The following is a 20420-nucleotide window of genomic DNA, read 5'->3' on the forward strand; positions in this document are numbered from 1 at the left end:
TATTAATGGAATAGTTCGACCAAAAATGAAAATTTACTCACTATTGAGCCACCCTCAATCGGTTCTAAATCTTTTTGAGTTCCTTATATTAAAAAAAGAAGATATTTTGAAGAAAGCTAAAAAACCACAACCTAAATCCATTTGAAAAACAAATATAGAAGTCAATTACAGGTTTCCAGCTTTCAGGAATAACATTTTTTTTGGCAGAAGAAAGAAAATTAATAATATACACACAATAAAATAAATTAGATTTATTTACAAAATAAATTTTTTGTGATTAGAAAAAAAGGTTCTAGAGAAGGGTGAGTAAATTATGACACATTCTTTCATTTTTGGATGAATCCTTTTAATTTAAAAGTCTAAAAAAATAAAATAAAATAACAATATAATAGGCTGAATTCAAAGTATGCTCAGTCATTCAGCAGCCAAGAGATGTGCAGCGGCAAAAAAAAGTTTGAGTATTCAGAGCAGGCTAATTAATAACGGTCACTTGTGTATTCCTTTGCTTCATCGGTGTGTGCCGTTTGCTAAAGTGATGTTGCGTCTCTCCAGGCTGGTTCTGCTTTTATCGAGGTCTCGGCGGTTCTTGGTCTCGAAGGCGTTCGTGGGTAAAATCTGAGCTGAGCTTATGGACATCTCTGTCTGGACACCTTTGTGCACCACGGGCTTCTGTCCGGGTCTCTGTGGGATGGCGGGCAGTGAGAGTTGCTCCCGCTGAGCCTTCTTGTCCTCCCAGAGCTTGAGGAGCCGCCGCTGGTTGTTGGTCATGTCCTTAAGGTTCTGCTGCAGGGACTGGACCTGGTCCTCCAGGAGAGTTTTAGAGGTGACGGTGTTCGCTAGCTCAGAAGTGAGCTCGTCAATGGTCAAACTTAATTTCCCCGCTTTCTCGACCAGCGAATTGCACTCGATCTCCTTGTCGTGCAGGTCGTTGATGATGTCCTTCGTGGTTTTCCCGTTAAATTTGGGATTGGCCTCTAAGCCGATTTCAGCCCGCAGGACCTTCACATGTTTCCGCAGCTCCTTGTTGTCCAAAGTCAGCTGCTTGAGTTTTTGTTTGAGCGCTTCTGTGGATCTCATCCGAGAAGGGTAATCCTGCACAACTGGAGTGGCTGCACTTTCAGGACCGCATTTTTAGGACCGCATCTTTAGGACCCTATTTTTTTGTGACAGCGCCAACTGTCGGATTGGATCAAGGATGCGCTAATGGACGACACGGATTACAAGGAAAGTGTAAGTACCGATTTTCTATTAAGTTTTATTTTAAACTGTTAAAGTATGTGTTTATTTTGTAATGCTGCTGTTTTATACTGTAAAGTTATGCAGAAATGCCAGATTAGCCTGCATGATTTACCCCAAGGGTCTGGGGACTGGGACAAAAATGTTACGTGACGAGTTTTTTTTTCCAGAAGAATAAAATATGATAATAATAATTATGGATAATTTTACACAGCCAGAGTAAGAGCTGCTATAACTGTTAATAATTTTCTAGAGTTCGTTTTCTAGTTTGATTAAATGCTACGACGATCGTAGTTCGTGACCATGGTTTATTGAAACATTGTTGATTTAATGGCTTGTTGACTTAACGGCGGTCTAATACGCTTAGTGACACATGCATTAAACTAAGATGGTAAAAGCACGTTGATGTGAGAGTTTCAGATTTATCTATATTTTGCTATATTCGTGTAAAAACCATTACTCAACGTTGTATTACATTAGCACATAAAAAATTGTGCTGACTGCCTGTTAGCCCCACAATGTGTTATTAGCCTGATGTTTTGTCATCGTTTTACAGTGATGAATGAGATGTTTGACGGTTTTAAAAGTTAGGCTTATTCTGCAGGCCTTAACCATATGAAGTCTCATATCTTTAATGTATATCAGGTATGTTTTACCTGGCGAATAAGAAGTGATGGCCAATATGATTGGATTGCCTAGGCTCATTGTAGGAAGAAAAGAAAACAAACTACAGGAATATTTTCATTGAGGTTATCGCAAACTGTTGAGTTACACTTTATAACATCTGCATACTATAAATAATGTATTAAGCATTTAATAAATAGTTAATTTATTAATATTTTATTTGTTTAGCATTAACTCTACATTTAATAGACATTGATAAGCAGTTTATAAATACAGTTACAAATGCTAGCTGTGTTCTTGAGTTTATAGCATATCTATGATGAAGTGCAGCTTATCTGTGGTGTTCATTTTCCAGAGGAATGTCTGGCCAAATAAGTATATAAACTGCATGCTGGGTGCTACTCATTTATGAACCTATGTAAAATGATTTGCTGTTCTGTGGTGGTATTTTAGTCCATATTTAAATGATTTTATTTTATTTTTTTCATAGGACATCGTACATGATCTGGGTGTCTTGAGGAGCTTGTCTTTGGATGATGCTGAGCAGGTCTTTCTTTCTGGTAACGGTTATCATTACAGGTCAGAATATGGTTAATTTTGCACAATGCTCAAAGAGCCTTTTTGTTACTGGTATATATGTTAACTCAACAGTGATTGTTCTCTATTGCAGTGAAGTAAAATAATTTAACAGACAGATTGACAAACAACTGACGAAAGAAGAGAGACCATTCAATAGGTGGGTATTGCTCTTATATACTAAAAAATATGGAGTTGGCAGTAAGGTTTCCTGTTTGGTTCTCCCAACAGTGCATATATATATATATATATATATATATATATATATATATATATATATATCTGTGTGTGTGTGTGTGTGTGTGTGTGTGTGTGTGTGTGTGTGTGTGTGTGTGTGTGTGTGTGTATATTATAGCTAACACTGTAAAGCAAATGTTTGTTACTATACCACTTATATTAAATATTAATCTAAATTTAATTGCATAACAATTGGTTAACCTTTTGAGTTTATATACATGATTTTACATATTCAAGAATATCTATATACATTCATTTTTCTTTTCGACTTAGTCCCTTTATTTATCAGGGGTTGCCACAGCAGAATGAACCGCCAACTTATGCAGCATATGTTTTACACAGTGGATACCCTTCCAGCCGCAACCCAGTACTGGGAAACACCCATTTACACTTATATACTTGAACATGGGGAGAACATGCAAACTCCACACAGAAATGACCACTGGCCCAGCCGGGGCTTGAACCAGCAACCTTCTTGCTGTGAAGCGACGGTGCTAACCACTGTGCTGCCCCATGTGCTCTATGCGGGTGAGTGGGATTGACAAACCACCTGGAGGACACACTCTTGCTGTCTTAATGCACCAGACATTTTGTTATAAATAATCATGTGCGTTTCATGTTTATTTATAAAACTGCTAATTTATCTCATAGCACTTCATTTTTGTCTTGATATTTAATATCTTTTGTTTAAATACACTATGAACAGCAGCTGTGCTAATTATTTTCCTTGTTCCCTATTTCCACCTGGGGATATTTATCTAGAGGCCTCTAGAGATCGCGACCTGTGAAGAGATGATGCCACCATAGAGGACTTCTAAATGTATCCATAATCCTGAAACAGACCGTATCATGAGCAGATGCAGTGGTGGTCATGGAGAAGTGGAGAGCATGAGACTGATTAATGAAAGACCCCAGTGACAGATGAGTGCCCGCATTGATCCTGTGGTCCAGCCTGAAAACCCGCTGGTGCCCTACTCACACCAGCAGCTTCTCCACGATGGACGCCCAGTGTTCTTCAGCCTCCAGCGCTTAGACTGCAGCTCTGCACGTGAAGTGTGGCCAGAAGAGAAATGGTTGTGCCCACAACTGAGCCTGGTTTCTCTCAAGGTTTATTCCTTCACTTTCATCAATTTGTAAAGTTTTGTTCCTCCACTGTCGCCATTGGCTTGCTTGGTTTAGGACTTGTGGAACTGTGCATCGATGGATTTGCTTTTCAGTGTTTGGACTTTCAGCAGTGAAAACTAAACCACACTGAACTGAACTGAATTTAATAAATGTTAAGCTGCTTTGACACAATCTACATTGTAAAAGTGCTTTAGAAATAAAGATGAAATTAATTGAAATTGAATTGAATATTCAACACGTTTCCATTTTTCTCAGAAAACATATTTATAAAGGTGCTGTTGACATGAAATTTTCACCAGATGTTGATAACAATTTGTAAAGTAATTAGATTTGTTTTATATTCATATATTTTTTTCTTTGGTTTCCAGGTCAATAGCACCTTTAGAAATATGTTTTCTGAGACAATTGGAAACGTGTTGAATATTTATTTACCCTACTGTGTGTATGTATGTTTGTATATATATATATATATATATATATATATATATATATATATATATATATATATATATATATATATATATACATACATACATATACTTGAACTCTCTTCTCTCTCATTCACAGGAATAAAAAATTGAATGCAGCAACTGAATAAACAGTGGGGTCATTTTTGTGGTTGAATTGCATTAATACAGAAAGACTGTGTGGATATTTATATAAATGTACATTCTTGAATCATTCTTGTGTCTTGACTCTCTAAAACCTTTACAACCTGGTATTAAATTAGTAACTGCAAATGCTGATCCCATTTGATTTCAATTTATTTTCCCTAATACTGAGCCAATTAGTTCAATGTAATGGGGTTCATCAATATACAGTATTTTTCAAGGAATTTAAGACTTTTAAGGCACTCAACTCTATTTATTCATTTATATTTTAGGTGTAAATTCATTTGTTTCATTTTAAAATTGTTATTTAAAGCAGGCGTTTTACACTTTAACCTCTGGAAAAAAGTGCCTGAAAACGGGTCCTAGAAATGCAGTTTCACTATGTCATCCAATCCGGTAGGTGGCGCTTCCGCAAAAAACTAGGGTCCTAAAAATGCGGTCCTAAACATGCGGTCCTGAGAGTGCAGCTACTCCAGTTGTGCAGGATCATACTATTGTCTCATCCGAGTCTCGTATTGTCTCATCTTCTCCCTCATGGCGTTCTCGCGGTGCAGAGCATCGTCTCTCTCCTTTCTGCACTTTTCTAGAAGCTTTAAAGTTTCGTATTTGGATACCTTTTCCGCTTTAGCAGCCATCATTCATGTGCTGTCTTAAATGCAATATTGAAAAGCCATAATAACAGGTCGTCAGGTCAGAGCCTCTTTAAATAGCTTTTCCATTTGCAGGTCATTAACGCGACAACGTCAGCAGGTCCAGCGCTTGCTTTTTAATCCAGCGTGTAAAGGGAAACAGTGAAGCTGACATTCCTCCACAAAGGTTACAGGTTTGGGAGGCTGCTTCAGTGTAACTCTAAGCTAAGGCTAGAATGACCCTTAATTAGGACACACCACACATTGGCACAGTTTCAAGTGACACAATTTTTCTATTTTGTTAATTGGAAAATGTAGCTCAGGCCATTTCATAATGCCAGTGCCAACTTTAAGAAAATCATTTATCTAATTAATCTAATGAGTGTGAGGAATAAAGGTGAAAAGTGCACTGTCGATGGTAAGAGGAGAAGATCGAAACGTTGCACTGCATCAGATCCTGACATCAAGACAAGATAGATTTTATCTACGACAATAAACCTTTGTTCGTTAATCTTGAAGATGCTGAGGATGAAATCTGCACCCAAACCCACTGGATATCAAATTCATCATTAATCACTGAGACTTAATAAATGGAAAATCATTCTACGCCTGGCACATGCTCAGCTCTTTGGTTTGTATTTGTGTGCGTGTGGGTTTAAATGGAAAAAAAAAAAACTGCTGAATATTTATTACATGACTATGGGATACAGATAATTCATTAATTAATTTTCCTTCGGCTTAGTCCCTTATTTAGCCACAGTGGAATGAACCGCCAACAATTCTGCCATATGTTTTATGCAGCGGATGCCCTTTCAGCCGCAACCCAGTACTGGGAAATACCCATACACACATACATACGGACATGTGTATATATATATATATATATATATATATATATATATATATATATATATATATATATATATATATATATATAAATATAGCGCATGTGTTTAGATTGTGGGGGGAACCGGAGCACCTGGAGGAAACCCATGCCAACACGGGAAGAACATGCAAACTCCACACAGAAATGGTAACTGGCCCAGCCAGTTTTTTTTTCTTACTTGCTTTATTTAAACTAGAATAAAAGCATTTTTTTTAAATAAAAAAAAAAATTAAGGTCAAAATTATTAGCCCCTTTAAGCTATATTATTTGATAGTCTACAGAACAAACCATCGTTATATAATAACTTGCTTAATTACCCTAACCAGCCTAGTTAACCTAATCAACCTAGTTAAGCCTTGAAATGTCACTTTAAGCTGTATAGAAATGTCTTAATAAATATCTAGTCAAATATTATTTACTGTCATCATTCATCATGGTAAAGTTAAAATAAACCAGTTATTAAAACTATTTTGTTTAGAAATGTGTTGAAAAAAAATCATCTTCATGAGGAAAAAAAAAAGTAACTGGGGCCAATTATTTCGACTTCAACTGTATGTATGCATGTATGTATGTATATATGTATGTGTGTGTGTGTGTGTATATATAAGCTATACAGTGCTCAGTATATACAAGTACACCCCTCACAAATCTTTCTTTTAAATTCATATTTTTAATAGGAAGCAATAGAATATTATGTTTGAGCATTTACATCAGATTAGTCAGTACTGAAGCCAAATCTGGAGCTTATAAAAAAAAAAAAAAATTACGATAACGGTCCAAAATCTAGTACACCCAAATTTATGTTATAGAAAAATACTAAACAAACTAAAAAGGAAAAATTAAGAGAAACAAAAGTTTAAAAATTTTGTTGAAATTTTGTAGGTTGTAATTTTTTATTTTCCCTGAATTTATTTGTATTATCTTTCAATTTCTAAATATGTTTGGTGACTAAAATCTTTTGGTCTACTAAAATTTAAATAAATATATCTGTTTATTAAATATGTTTTGTTTAAATGCACCAAAATACATTGTCTATATTCACTAAGAAATAAATAGGATAAAAATAATCATTTTCAAAATGGGGTGACATTCTTAAATTGTAAATATATATTGACAATACTTTGAATATTTTGAGAATTTGTTTGTTAATCCATTTGCAGATCAAATACATTTTTTGAGCAAAGATAAATTATTAATAATTGTATAAAAATAGTGTATACAAATAGCATGTGCTCAGTATTTTGTTTTTTATTTGTGTGTGTGTGAGATTTTAAATAGAAAGAAAAACTACTGAATCATAATAACAACATGATGTCTTGGAATACAGTTAAATGTTCAATTCATCTAAAAGTATCATGTTGAAAGAAAATGCATAATTAAAAATCCCAATTCATACAGTACATAATTATAAAATAAGAAGAACAAGAAAAAACTGCCGCCATAGAAAACTGGGGTTTCTACTTAAACTATCTTTAGTGCATTATTACTGCATAACATATTGTCATTTCTTTTTTTATATGAACTCATCCCTTTTTCCCTCCACCACTGTATAGTACTTCAAAGCATTAAACATTTTAAGCACATGTACAAGTTCCAAAGTGCTAAAAAACAGTAGAGTGACCTTTTGAAACCATCTCAAGTTCACAATTATCGCATAAATATTTAAGCCACAGCTATATAGTATATACATGTCCTCGATTTGTAACAGTAACATGTGTCTGCATCTCAAATCAGAAAACATCAAACCTGCTGTAGATGCCCATCTCTCACCGTCCCTGCTCACCTACATACATTAACCAAACCATTAAAAAAAGGCATTACCTTCACCGACTGTAAACTGAAGAATCCAGACGGCTCATCTCATTATCAAGATACCTGATTCTCTCTAATAACGCAAGAGGAGACGCTGCAATTACAGGAGAATAACAGTCTCTGGAGGAGCACAGATTATGCACAGGAAGTTTTGTCTCAAGTTAACAAAATGTCTTCTTACCAATCAGCGTCTGCAATATAATGACACTGAAATGTCATTTTATTGCGATTAAAACTCAAAAAGTATATGCCCCCTCATTGAAGTCCTGTGTCTACCCACGGCTGTGGTTCAGTTCGCCTTTGTGAATGATAAAGTGCTGCCGGCTTTCAGAGGCTCATTGTTGTCCGCTGATGGATCTGTCTCGTATGTGCTGAAGAAACAAGCCTGCAAAAAAGAGAGAGGGAACAAATCTTTCATACTTTGACAGTCCTTTTGTTCCTTAATCTCAGCTAACATTGCATTCCCTAATTAAATGAATGTAATTGAAGGCACACGATAGCGATGAGGATATGGTTGTGTTCACAGTCTGGCATATGTCCAAGACAGTGGAATGACTGTGTTTCCAGGAACACACCACTCCAGTGGGAAAACTGACACCAACCTGTTTGATCCTTTGAAAAGATCAAGAGTTCACCAAAAAAAATCCGCAAGTGGGTAAAAACCTTATGCTGTTAAACACTAGAGAAGATATTTTGAAGAAAGCTGAAAAACTGTAACCACTGAGTTTTATAGTAGAGAAAAAACAAATGCTATAAAAGTCTAAATATTTTCTTTTGTGTTCAACAGATGAAAGAAACTCTTAAAGGTTTGCAAAAGTGAGTAAATAATGAAAGAATTTTCAGTTTTGGGTATACAGTATAAGTAAATGAAATTACCAATATTTATTTTTTTATAATTTGAACATTCTTTAAAACATTTGCGATAATTTAATTGCATAAACCAGTAAACACCATTCTAATGATTTTATGCAGGATATTTTAATAAAAAAAATCCTACATATTGTACCTTTTAAATATACAGTCTGAAAAATGTGCATGAATTATAAGATTAGCAAAAATCTGTTAAAAATACAACATTTAGATCTGTTTGTAAATTATTTGTTTTACTTTATTTCCCAAATGATCTTTAACAGAGCAAGGAAACTTTCACAGTATGTCTGATAATATTTTTTTTTCTGGAGAAAGTCTTATTTGCTTTATTTTGGCAAGAATAAAAGCGGTTTTAATTTTTTTAAAACCGTATTAAGGTCAAAATTATTAGCCTCTTTAGGCTGTATATTTTTCGATAGTCTACAGTATATATTCACTATTCGCAATAATATTTTTCAAATTAACAAAAAGCTTCTTAAGTTCTAACAATAAAAAAATTTAGTTTTCCACCACATTTCCCCTTTCCACCAAAAATATCCTACAAAACTGAGTAGTCTATTCAAACCTTTAATAATATTAGTCACTTAAAAAGGGAGATCACTAAGTTTGAAAAATGTAACTATAGGTTTTCAAATCTTACGAAAAACAAAATTGAATAGAGTACTAGATCATAAACATACATATGAACACAAAGGTATCAATTAATTTATTTATTTGCCAGTATTCAAATCTATATTGTCTAAACATTTTCTAAAATAGGGTGGCTCAGTGCTTAGCACTGTCACTAGTTCAAGTCCCGGCTGGGCCAGTTAACATTTCTGTGTGGAGTTTGCATGTTCTTCCCATGTTGGTGAGGGTTTCCTCCACAGTCCATGTACAAGACATGCGCTATAAGTGAATTTGGGCAAACAAAATTAGCCTTAGTGTATAAGTGCGTGTATGAATGTGAGAGTGTATGTTTGTTTCCCAGTACTGGGTTGCAGCTGAAAGGGCATACACTGCATAGAACATATGTCGGAATAGTTGGTGGTTCATTCCACTGTGGGTCATTCCCCTGATAAATAAGGAACTAAGCCAAAGAAAAATGAATGAATATTGTCTAAAATAAACTAAACTTAGCTAGATGAGCTTGCACAATATATATTCAATATTTCCTGATATCCAGTATAGACTGACACGGATTGATCAAATAATTAACACAACCAACATACCTTGCAACCAACTGCCAGAAGGACATGAAGAATGACGATGGTGGATAAAATGGCGATGATGATCCTTGGTTTGTCCTCTCTGATGGCTGGCCAGAAGGTCATCACCAGCACAGATCCTGACAGACACATAGCTACAGCGATGGAGCACCACCTCAACCCTTCACTCGGTATTATCCACACGATCTGGGTTTTATTCAACACACAAGATTTATTTCATTTTATTATTCACTTTTTAAAATAATAAAATGGTGATCTCAGAATAAATAACCAAAGATTTACAATAAAAAAATATACATAATAAAAATTATAAATTGTATTAAAGACATTTCTGAATAAAATTGTTGTCTATTTACAGCAAAACATTGCAGTGCGGTAAAAAATACTTAAAAGACAATACAAAAGACTGTTAATAAACTCTATTAAATAAGAATGAGCATGCGTGAAAACAGAAATCACGTGCCAATTATGCACGGATTATATGGATGCATATATTATGACTATTCTCACCACAGCAGGGATGTAGATGGAGAGCGAGTAACCGTACACACAGACTATCTGCATGAAGGAGTAGGACACCAGGCTTGCGATCGTTCGGTTTCGCCAGGTGAGAAAACCCCATAGAGCCAAAGGTACTAATAATGCGTAGCTGTAAATTGCTGTTGCTGCCATGGTAACTAAACAAAAATTGAAATAGGAGTCATTTTTGACAATAGTGACAATAAAGAGTTGAAATAAATGCTGGTTTTTATTTATATTTATCAAAGTATCCTGAAAAAATTGTTATAGTCTAATAGTCTCAGTTTCCCTTAGAATATTAGCACAACTGGATACATCAATGATAATGATGAAGTTTTTTTTAATAAAACATGTGACAATGAAACCTGTAGTAGGGGCTGCAGGAAGTTAATAACATTGGCAAAATTACCAAATGTAATAATAATTAAATATAAAATATTATTTTAAAAATATAATAAACTAGAAAAGGTTTTCTTTAAATAGCGGTCATCTTTAAAATATGTTAAAAAAGATCCCTAAACATCTGAACTGTGTTTTTTTTTAATCGAATGTAAAGTCTTTGTGTTATAAATGTAAAATGTAGAAATACGCAATATTTTGTACCATTTAAAAAACAGAAATTGCTTCTCACTTTACATAACATACAGTACAACGTAAAATAATAACAATATAATATGATCAATTAATAAATAAATGAATTAAATCAATTTTGGAATAAGGCTGTAACGTAAAACATGTGGAAAAAGTGAAGAGCTATGAATACTTTACAGATGCACCTCATTTCAATCAAAATGTCACAAACCTTTCCCAAAGTCGGGCACATATTTGTACTTTGGCTGACCGTGGTGCCTGAGAAAACTGGAGATGTTTCCACTAATAGCAATGGCAAATACAAGAGTGGCACAGATCCAGAAAGGTCCTGTAATAACAACATGTACAAACATTCAGAAACGGCTTTCTTTCTGCTTTAGCCAGTTTTAGTTTCATTTAACATACCATACAGGTCTGGATTACTCCGCAAATAAACCTCAACAAAGTTTCTTCGAGGCCACGGCACAACCGAACCAAGTATTCTGCTTTTTACCTAAAAATAAACAAACACAAGTAATTTTTATATTGTTTGTGCTTCAGTAACTTCACTATAATACTAAAATATTACTTGTATTTAACAACACAATGAAAGCCCTTTTACATTAAAATGCCAATTATTATAAATATATTGAAATGGCAAATTCTGCAGTAAAGATTCAGATCACTCACCTGATGAGTGTCCACATCAAATAATGTTTGGTAGTACTCAAATGTCCAGAAGGGTGCACTTTTTCTTTCACCCGACAGAAGCTGTTTGACACAGAAAGTCTATGATGATGTGTTTGGACAAAGGACATTTTTCACAGTGGTTTTCCACTGACCTTGGTTTTGTCGCTGTTTTCCAATGGATCATCCTCTTCCCCCTCAAAGTCTGTTCCAGCAGCATTTCTTTGTTTTCGTGATTTGATGGGGTCATCGATGGTCACTGTTGTGCTTTCTTGGGTATTTTGGGTAAAGTCTTGATTATCCTCAAATTCTAGCACAATAAAGAAAACAAGTTGGGCAAAATTCAAGATAAATAAACAGATTTCACACTTCCATGTGGGTTTTAAAGGAATACAATATAATAGAGTGATTCAGTGAATATATTTTATATTTGAGGGATTCACCTTGAAATTGCAGAAGAAAATCTGAATTCGCCATCACAGATTTAAGTGCTCTGTGAATGCAAACATGCAAAAAAAAAAGAAACAATCTAATTTGATACTGTGATATTGTAGACTGTTAAAAGCATAGTTTAGTCAGAAATTACATTCATTTCTTCATTTTGTATTACTTTGTTAGAGAAGGATTCATTAGGCAGAATTTGGGGGACTGGCTATAGAGTCGCTATTTACTTTCATTGTATCCTTCATCTTTGTGTACATGAAGAAAGATTACGAGTGAAGTACATGTCTTTAAGCATAAAGAGTTATGAACCACAGACGACTTACCTCTGTAACCGACGTGTATTGATCACATGTATGTCAGGAGTGCGTGTGTACAACCTGTTGACAATCAGACGAATGCGGATATTAAATCAGAGACAGAAAACTAGTTAGAATTGCGTTGTTTTTCGAAGCTGCACTTTATCTGACGCCTTAACACACATATAACTACAATACATAGATGTTGTGATGATTTGGTCGCGTTTTGTTCAACTTACCAGCCAAAGCTTCTTAAATGTTTCAAGATTTTAAAGTTTGTTTTGAATGTGTGAAGTTTGAAACGCGGAAACAAGCAATGCCAGCGCTGCGTAACAAAATAAAAGTCTTTAACGTTACCTAACTGGTATTTTTATGTGAATTTGGGGAACTTTTCTTCTTCTTCTTCTTCTAATAATAATAATAATAATAATAATAATAATTATTATTATTATTAACCTCTAATAATAACAACATAATGGAAGACAATATGTCTCCATTAAGATCCTTCAAATGATTAAATAATTCAAATGATTACATTAGATAGAAAAATGGAGAAAATGCAAATAATAAATAAAAACAAAAGAATAATGCAAGTAAAAACAAAAGTAACAAAAAAGTACACAAAGAAACAAAAATAAAGGAAAAACATAGTAAAAAATATAGGGGACTTTGAAAAACGGGTGAAAAAAATCAAATTTGAACCATTTGAATGATAAAGCTAAACACGTTAAATGAAACCACTTGTGAAACTCCTGTAGTAGTGTTATTTAAAGATTTCAGTGATCAACTTTTATTTAGTGATACACTTTTATTTTGAAATGTATATAAAACTCGACACATACGCGGGATGAAGGATGAAGAGCGCGTCTCTTTCAAATCTACATTTTACAAAATACAGATACTTCGTTCGGTAGTACTTTAATGCTAATAATACCTATAAAATAGTAACTAATAGTGCAGACTTTAGGTTTTGGTTTAAGAGAGCTGGTGAGGATGTATTTAGGCGAGGACTGCGGCGCTGTGTATGTGAGAGAGAACGGAGAGCTGCGGTGCGTCTCTGCCGTCAAGACCGTAGATCCTCCGCCCCAAAACAGACTCTTCACCCGGGACTTCACTTTTCAGCTCTGCATCGACACTTTACCCTCCGCGAGCCGCGCGGAAAGAAGAGACCACTTCATATTCACCTACAACAAACAGGGCAGCCTGCGCTACTCGGTCAAGACTTTATTTGACATCTCTCTGCAGTTCATCGCTGACCATGTCGAGCATGTGGACTCACTGGTGGGCTTTCCGGAGCAAATGGCCGATAAACTGTTTTCGGCCGCGGAAGAAAGAGGCAAATTCGCTGAGCTTCGCACTGCATCCAGAGCTCTGCAGCTCTTCTGCGAGGCCTATGGAGAACTAGTGCTCAAATCCCTGTGTTTGAGGAACAGGTGACCACTGTCAAGTGCACACCACATCATCACATGGCTGTGTGTTTATGCGCAGGGAAGGGTACAAGTGCATTAACATTTTGTTTCAAATTGCAAATACTTGATTTATTAAATTTATTTAATAAAATACTGGCTTGAGAAATTAAATTAATCAAAATAATCAAAATATAAGGAAGTTGTTATGCAGAAGACAAAAATACAAGCAATGAGTTTTAAAAGTGCAGTGTGGTACCAAACAAATAACTAATAGTTTTATTTTTGATTTCATAAAGTATCATTTTCAAACTATATATTTTCACTCCATAATAGGGCTGCATGATATCAGAAACATTTGACATTGTGATATTTTGTTTTGCTGCGATCTATATTGCAATATGAATACAATTTCACCAGATGTAATGGCTCTTTTTGGAAAGAATTTATTAAATTTGACTGATTTGGGATTATTCTGAAAAATTATGAGAATTATTCTGGATTATCATTGGGAAGATAGAAGTGAAATATTTTACATCCCAGTATTCAGGCACAGAAATTGAATAATCAAATGTAAAATAACAGCAGTTAGTCTTTATTGTTTAAATAATTCAATATATACATATTTTTTAGTTACAATAACTTGTGCTTGAGTAATTTTAACTCTGTTGTCTGAATGCTTACACAGTCACTGGCTGCTCTTAAAAACACATGCAAATGATAAACTTTCACTTCATTACGGTTTAATCCTTCAGTGAATCCATCTTCTGGTATTCCTAACATATAAACTCAACAATGCACAATTTTGCTGCAGGAAAAAAAAAAAAAAAAAAAAAAAAAAAAAAATATATATATATATATATATATATATATATATATATATATATACACACACACACACACACACACACACACACACACACACACACACACACAGAGTATGTTTGTTGCAGGTAAATGAAATTATAGTAAGTATTGAAATGATTAAAAGTGTGAAGTTTGTTCTGTATAAGTGCTGTTCAAATGGATATTTATGGCTCAGTCCAGGCGAAAAAAAAAAATTTAGTATAATTTACTTTAAAATATGTATTGTAATTGTAATTTAAATCTAATACAGACACAAGTTGATCAAATGCAACCACAGAAAGAAACACTTCACATTTTTTTTCTACATTAAATAAATAGATAAATAATTCAAATAAAAAAAGCTTAAAATCTCATAATTGACAAGTGTCTGCCTGGTCTCATCTTAACATTAATCGATACAGTATATCAGCTTGCTGTCATTTTAAAATTGATGCACGAATCCAATATACTGATCCATTTTCCATTTCTTTTTTTTTCTTTTTTTACTTAATTTTATGTATATTTGACATTCAAAACGAATAAAAAAAACTGAATTAGTGCATTCTGACTGTCACAGGCAGCTTCAGATGCCAGACACTGTAAAACCACTACCACTTTTAATTTAGTCTGATTCAATTTTAAAGGATGTCACAACACTTTTTAAAATTACATTATCATAATTCATTAGTCAAAAACTATACTAGTCTAGTATGCTATATTCACACACACAAAAAACTAGATTAATAAGCCTAAAGTCAAAATACAATACAAAATACATGTTCTTGACTACAAAACCAATAACAATCAAGAGTAATAAAAAGAAATTCATTGAAATACTGCCCATCTCTATTCCATAATCAGAAGCTAGACAGATTACTGCAGTATTATTGTGTTTTCAGGTACCTTTTGATATCAGAAAGGCTGGAGGAGATCAGACAGTTTCAGAGTCTGGAGTGTCTGGATCTTTATGGATGTAGATTAGGTGACAACCATGAGCTTTTTAAATACATCACATCTGAAGCTCTCAGCAGGTATGAGCAACACATAACTCTGTTCACTGCAAAAACAGAAATAACATGAAAGATAATTGTTGGGTCTATATTTTGCTCTCTTTGATGATGAAATCTCCTTTATTCCTCCCTTTTTTTCTGTAGTCTTGTGAAGCTTTTTATGGGTGCGAACTGCCTTTCTGATGCTGGCCTGCAGAGACTGACGGCGCCGGTGAGGGTGATGAAAAAAGGCCTAGAAAACCTGCAGCTTTTAGACCTTTCGGGTAACTTCATGCATTTGGAGTCTTTTCATCCACACTTGACCTTCTGTTATTAAAGTACACATGAAATCGAAACTAACCATATGATTTTATTAGCTCACATTGCTAGTATTCTGAACAATTCATTACGAAAAAATAATAGTTAGCTCTTGTAATCATTAATTGGGATGTGAAAATGCACTTCCTGTTTTTGTCAGTGAAATTGTCTGATAACATACTTAATCACGGCCCTTCAACTGTCAGTTTTGACTACAAACATAAATGGTGAGAAGGAGGTGTCTGTAGCTTATAATAGTTCTCCCCAAACCATTTTGCAGATTTAAAAAAAAATAAAATGCCTACTTTACTACATCCAATCAGCTCACAGTAGAAAAACAAGCCACGCCCACTGTTTGCTCATTTAATATTCCGTTTCTCTAGGAACTGTATAGAGGACGAAACCTGCCAAAACAATAAATAAATAAATGTGCAAATATATGAATAAATGAGTAAATTAATCCATACATTCCTGCATAAATAATTTATTCATTCCTAAATAAATTTTAAATATTAATAAATAAATGTATATTAAAAATACACAAATGTATGCATTAATAAATATTTAAATAATTAATTGTGCGGGCAGGTAGAGAATTAAATAACATACACGAATGTTGAGGGAATAGGTAAATGCTAAACTGAAAGTTCATTTCCCCAACCCCTCACCCCCCACTGAGTGATTTTTAGAAAAAACTTTGGATTTTTTTTCATTAGCATGTTGACCTGAGGAAGAGTAAATGCGCAACTACGTTCAAGAAATAAACAAACATTTGAAAGGGCGGGGAAAAAAAACTTTCAGTTTAGCATTTTCTTTTTCCCCCAACATGTGTGTAATTTTTTCAATTATTTACCTGCCCACACTTTTAATCATTTATATATTTATTTATGCAGGTATTTGTGGATTTTTTACTATACATTTTCTTATTTATTTGCATATTTATTTATTGTTTTTTTATGCAGGAATTTGTGCATTTATTTACTCATTTATATATTTGCATATTTTTTATTTGTTGTTTTTGCAGGTTTCATTCTCCATAAACTTCGTCACAATACGGGGAAAAAAATGGTCGCAGCTTCTGGTTCATGTGAACTTAAAAGACTGTCTATTCTTTTCTTTACTCTATTAAAAAAGTATTTGGCCCTCTATTTGTAATAGTATTTTACATATTGCTGTTCTTTTGTTGCTTTAATTCCGCGGGGAAAAAAATGACATTTTGTAGTAATGATGCGTTAAATTGATCAGTTGAAAACGAATACATTTCTAATGCTACAAAAGGTTATCAGCATGACAAAATAAAAGTTAAAAACACTTCAAATCAAGTTTTCACCTTATGAGGCCCTTCAATTCTCAGTCGTTTAGAAAAAAAAAAAAAACACTTTGAAGTGAATCAAAAGGTTTTTCAGGAATGTCATAAGACAAGAATGGGTGTTTAGTAGTGTTAAGACAACTTCGATAAAAGGTTTTGATTCACTTTAAATTTTGAGCATTGTGGTGTTTTTCACCATGTGGTTCTAGGAAGAAATTATCAGCTATAATAATGATAATGATAATAATAATAATTACTACTTGTATAGAAAAACATTGTGGACCAGAAAACAGTAAAAACATTCTTTCCATTAAAGAATGTATCAAGGCCTCCAGAAAAAAATATTAGGCAGCACTAATTTTAATTTCAACTAATTTCAAAATCGCTAGAAATAAGAAGAATAAATAATTTCCTGAACAACAACAACAACAAAAATATAGAATGACTTCTAAAGGACAGTATGACACTGAAGACTAGAATAATGAAACTAAATAAATGAACACTGGAATAAATTAGATTTTAAATGCAAGTAAAATCTAATACTGGATATCATTTGGTTTTTATGCAATTGTATTCTAATTTACACACTTGTGTTTCTGTTGATTAGAGAATCACATCACTGAGAAAGGGCTCAGATATCTAACATGCTTTAAAACACTACAGAAACTAGACCTATCTGGAACAAAAGTGATGGTAAGACATTGAAAAAGAGAACCTCATTGACACTGAATGGGCTGTTGACGTTTTCCTAAAGGTCTTCTATGATCATGTCTTGCAGATGGACGTGTCCTTGAAAGGTTTCTTCCGGATGATGGGAATGGCCCTCTCTGAGACTCCTCTGATGGACTTCACACACACTGCCTGCAAAACAGAAGGCTGGGCTGAACAGGTAACAAATGCATCGTTTTATAGTGTTGCTGTTGTAGAGGTTTACACTGGGCTCTTGTGTCACTGTTTACATCTTTAACCAGGTAATAAACCAATGGGAAATCACAGCAGCAGAAGTGCCAAAGAAAGACCCCAAACCAAGAACAAATGCCCTTCGTTTCTGTAAGTTTATTCATATTATTTATTATATTTGACTTTATATATTTAATATTATATTTATTTCATTTACCCATCCATCCATCTGTCTATTTATCTATCTGTCTGTCTGTCTGTCCGTCCATCTGTCTATCTATCTATCATCTATGCATCCATCTGATTGTCTGTCTATCTATCTATCTATCTATCTATCTATCTATCTATCTATCTATCTATCTATTTGTCTGTCTGTCTGTCTGTCTGTCTGTCTGTCTGTCTGTCTGTCCGTCCGTCCGTTCATCTATCCATCCATCCATCTGATAGTCTATCTATCTATCTATCTATCTATCTATCTATCTATCTATCTATCTATCTATCTATCTATCTATCTATCTATCTATCTATCTATCTATCTATCTATCTATCTATCTATCCGTCCGTCCTTCCGTCCATCTATCTGTCTGTCTGTCCAAAATACCATAGCAACACTAGCAATCACCCATAATCTCATAACTGGTTAGCGGTCACATAGAATATCCTAACAACCACATGGCAGTCAGTTTGAACTCATTTAGTCATTTAGCAGACGCTTTTATCTAAAGCAACTTACAAATGAGGACAAGGAAGCAATTTACACAACTATAAGAGCAACAATGAATAAGTGCTGTAGGCAAGTTTCAGGTGTGTAAAGTGTAAGAGGCAAAGCATTAGTAATATAATTTTTTTCCCAATGTTCAGGCTAGGCAACATTAAAGTTTGCCCTTCATATGGTTTTTTCCTTTTTTTTTCTTGTTTTTTAGATGGAAGAGAAAAGTTTGTCAGAGAGATGTTAAACTCCTGGTCTGAAACAAGTGACGCCACAAACAAAGATAAAGCTGTGCCCATTCACTTTTGTAAGGTTGATGATTGTGTGCAGAGTTCACCTTCAGGGGAGACACATTCAACACACAAGAGCAGGAAGAGGAGACTGTCAACAGAGGAAGAGCAAAGTGCAGCTCCAGTGGCAAAGCGTCTGCCTCTGTCTGTGGAAGATTTACATCTGCTGAATAGTTACTGAGTGGAAACACACAGTCATGGGATGTTTCTGCAGCGCTGTCCTCTGTGAGGAAGGTGACACTGATGTGCTTTTAGATTAGATCATTTACTATTAAAAACGGCTGCTTTATTTTTGTACATAAGTCTGCATTTCTTCAAGCATGTTCAGTTGATGCCAAATATGGATTTATGGGAAATAGTTTTGGCTTATAGCCATGGGTGTAAAAATGTACATGGTTTAATTCATTAAATGGTGCTTCCATGATACTTAAAACTAATTAAGAGTTGAAATTTTAAAGCTATATGATAAACGGTTAACAAAACAAAAAATTACAGCTAAAAAAAAATAAATAAATAATAATAATAATATTCTACCTCATGTTTTCCCAAATGGCATAATACATTTAAAGTAAGTAAAGTGAGTGTGTAGGCATGATAAATTGTTAGATGGATTTCTGAGAATAAGGAACTTAGAGAAGTGTGTCTTGCCATGCTTTCTGGTTTCAGTACTCTTTAAAACTTTGAGCATTCTGCTAAATTAATACCAAAACATAGATAAACAGTATTTCTAATTCAATTAACTTTCAAGACGGCATTTCATAGCCTCATATGAGGATTTAGATATTTGATGTCCATTTAAAATATATATATATATATATATATATATATATATATATATATATATATATATATATATATATATATATATAACATGTAAAAATTTAAAATCATGGTGCTGTAAAGCCTTTAGAAATGGTCAAAAGTGACCCCGGACTGCAAAGCAAGTGTTAAGTTTCACATTAAAAAAAAAAAAAAAAAAAAAAATTTATATATATATATATATATATATATATATATATATATATATATATATATATATATATTTTTTTTTTTTTTTTTTTTTTTTTTTTTTTGCCAAAAATCATCATAATATTTAGTAGAGAGCATATTTCATGAAGACATTTTGCAAATTTCCTACTGTAAATTTAATTTTTATAACTAAAAACTAAATTTAAAGGCAAATTTCACTCAAATTCCAGATGTACAAATATCATCCTATCTATTAATCTGTTAGCTTATTTATTCAGCTTTCAAATTATATAATCTCAATTTCCAAAAATGGACCCTTATGACTGGTTTTGTTGCCCTGGATGACATATCAAC

The 20420-nt window shown here is 33.7% G+C and overlaps 3 protein-coding genes and 1 long non-coding RNA gene across 8 annotated transcripts; 2 read left to right on the forward strand and 2 right to left on the reverse strand.

The window, feature by feature from the left end:
* Positions 1–328: 328 nt before the first annotated feature.
* Positions 329–5148, reverse strand: zgc:113691. The gene is given in 2 exon segments (NM_001012493.1): positions 329–1082; positions 4918–5148. Coding segments are annotated over 2 exon segments (702 nt in total). The 5' UTR covers positions 5045–5148; the 3' UTR covers positions 329–507.
* Positions 1187–4019, forward strand: LOC101883238 (uncharacterized). 3 transcript variants are annotated; one of them, XR_011006584.2, is made up of 5 exons: positions 1187–1230; positions 2351–2439; positions 2531–2596; positions 2947–3201; positions 3436–4019. It is a non-coding gene; the product is annotated as an uncharacterized lncRNA (long non-coding RNA). The 3 variants fall into 3 exon arrangements; XR_012392225.1 differs by having other exon boundaries at positions 3016–3201; XR_012392224.1 differs by lacking the exon at positions 2947–3201.
* A 2004-nt stretch (positions 5149–7152) lies between the features above and the next one.
* yipf1 (Yip1 domain family, member 1) lies at positions 7153–12635 on the reverse strand. Of its 3 annotated transcripts, XR_012386804.1 has the most exons (11): positions 12570–12635; positions 12358–12411; positions 12034–12083; positions 11746–11900; positions 11594–11674; positions 11330–11417; positions 11136–11252; positions 10325–10491; positions 9818–10000; positions 7918–8121; positions 7153–7830 (listed from the first exon to the last, which is right to left on the reverse strand). XR_012386804.1 is itself a non-coding variant. In NM_001003991.1 (10 exons), exons 3-10 carry the CDS (start codon positions 12065–12067, stop codon positions 8026–8028), a joined length of 921 nt encoding a protein of 306 aa, NP_001003991.1. In that variant the 5' UTR covers positions 12068–12083; positions 12358–12411; positions 12570–12593; the 3' UTR covers positions 7155–8025. The 3 variants fall into 3 exon arrangements, 2 of the variants coding, with proteins under 2 accessions (XP_073772055.1, NP_001003991.1); NM_001003991.1 differs by having other exon boundaries at positions 7155–8121; positions 12570–12593; XM_073915954.1 differs by lacking the exon at positions 12570–12635 and having other exon boundaries at positions 7153–8121; positions 12034–12119; positions 12201–12413.
* A 491-nt stretch (positions 12636–13126) lies between these two features.
* Positions 13127–19394, forward strand: lrrc42 (leucine rich repeat containing 42). The gene is made up of 7 exons (NM_199747.2): positions 13127–13763; positions 15482–15613; positions 15737–15855; positions 17806–17891; positions 17977–18087; positions 18170–18248; positions 19022–19394. Exons 1-7 carry the CDS (start codon positions 13324–13326, stop codon positions 19276–19278), a joined length of 1224 nt encoding a protein of 407 aa, NP_956041.2. The 5' UTR covers positions 13127–13323; the 3' UTR covers positions 19279–19394.
* The last annotated feature ends 1026 nt before the right edge of the window (positions 19395–20420 follow it).

The sequence above is a fragment of the Danio rerio genome, chromosome 2, assembly GCF_049306965.1.
Source record: "Danio rerio strain Tuebingen ecotype United States chromosome 2, GRCz12tu, whole genome shotgun sequence".
NCBI lineage: Eukaryota > Metazoa > Chordata > Actinopteri > Cypriniformes > Danionidae > Danio > Danio rerio.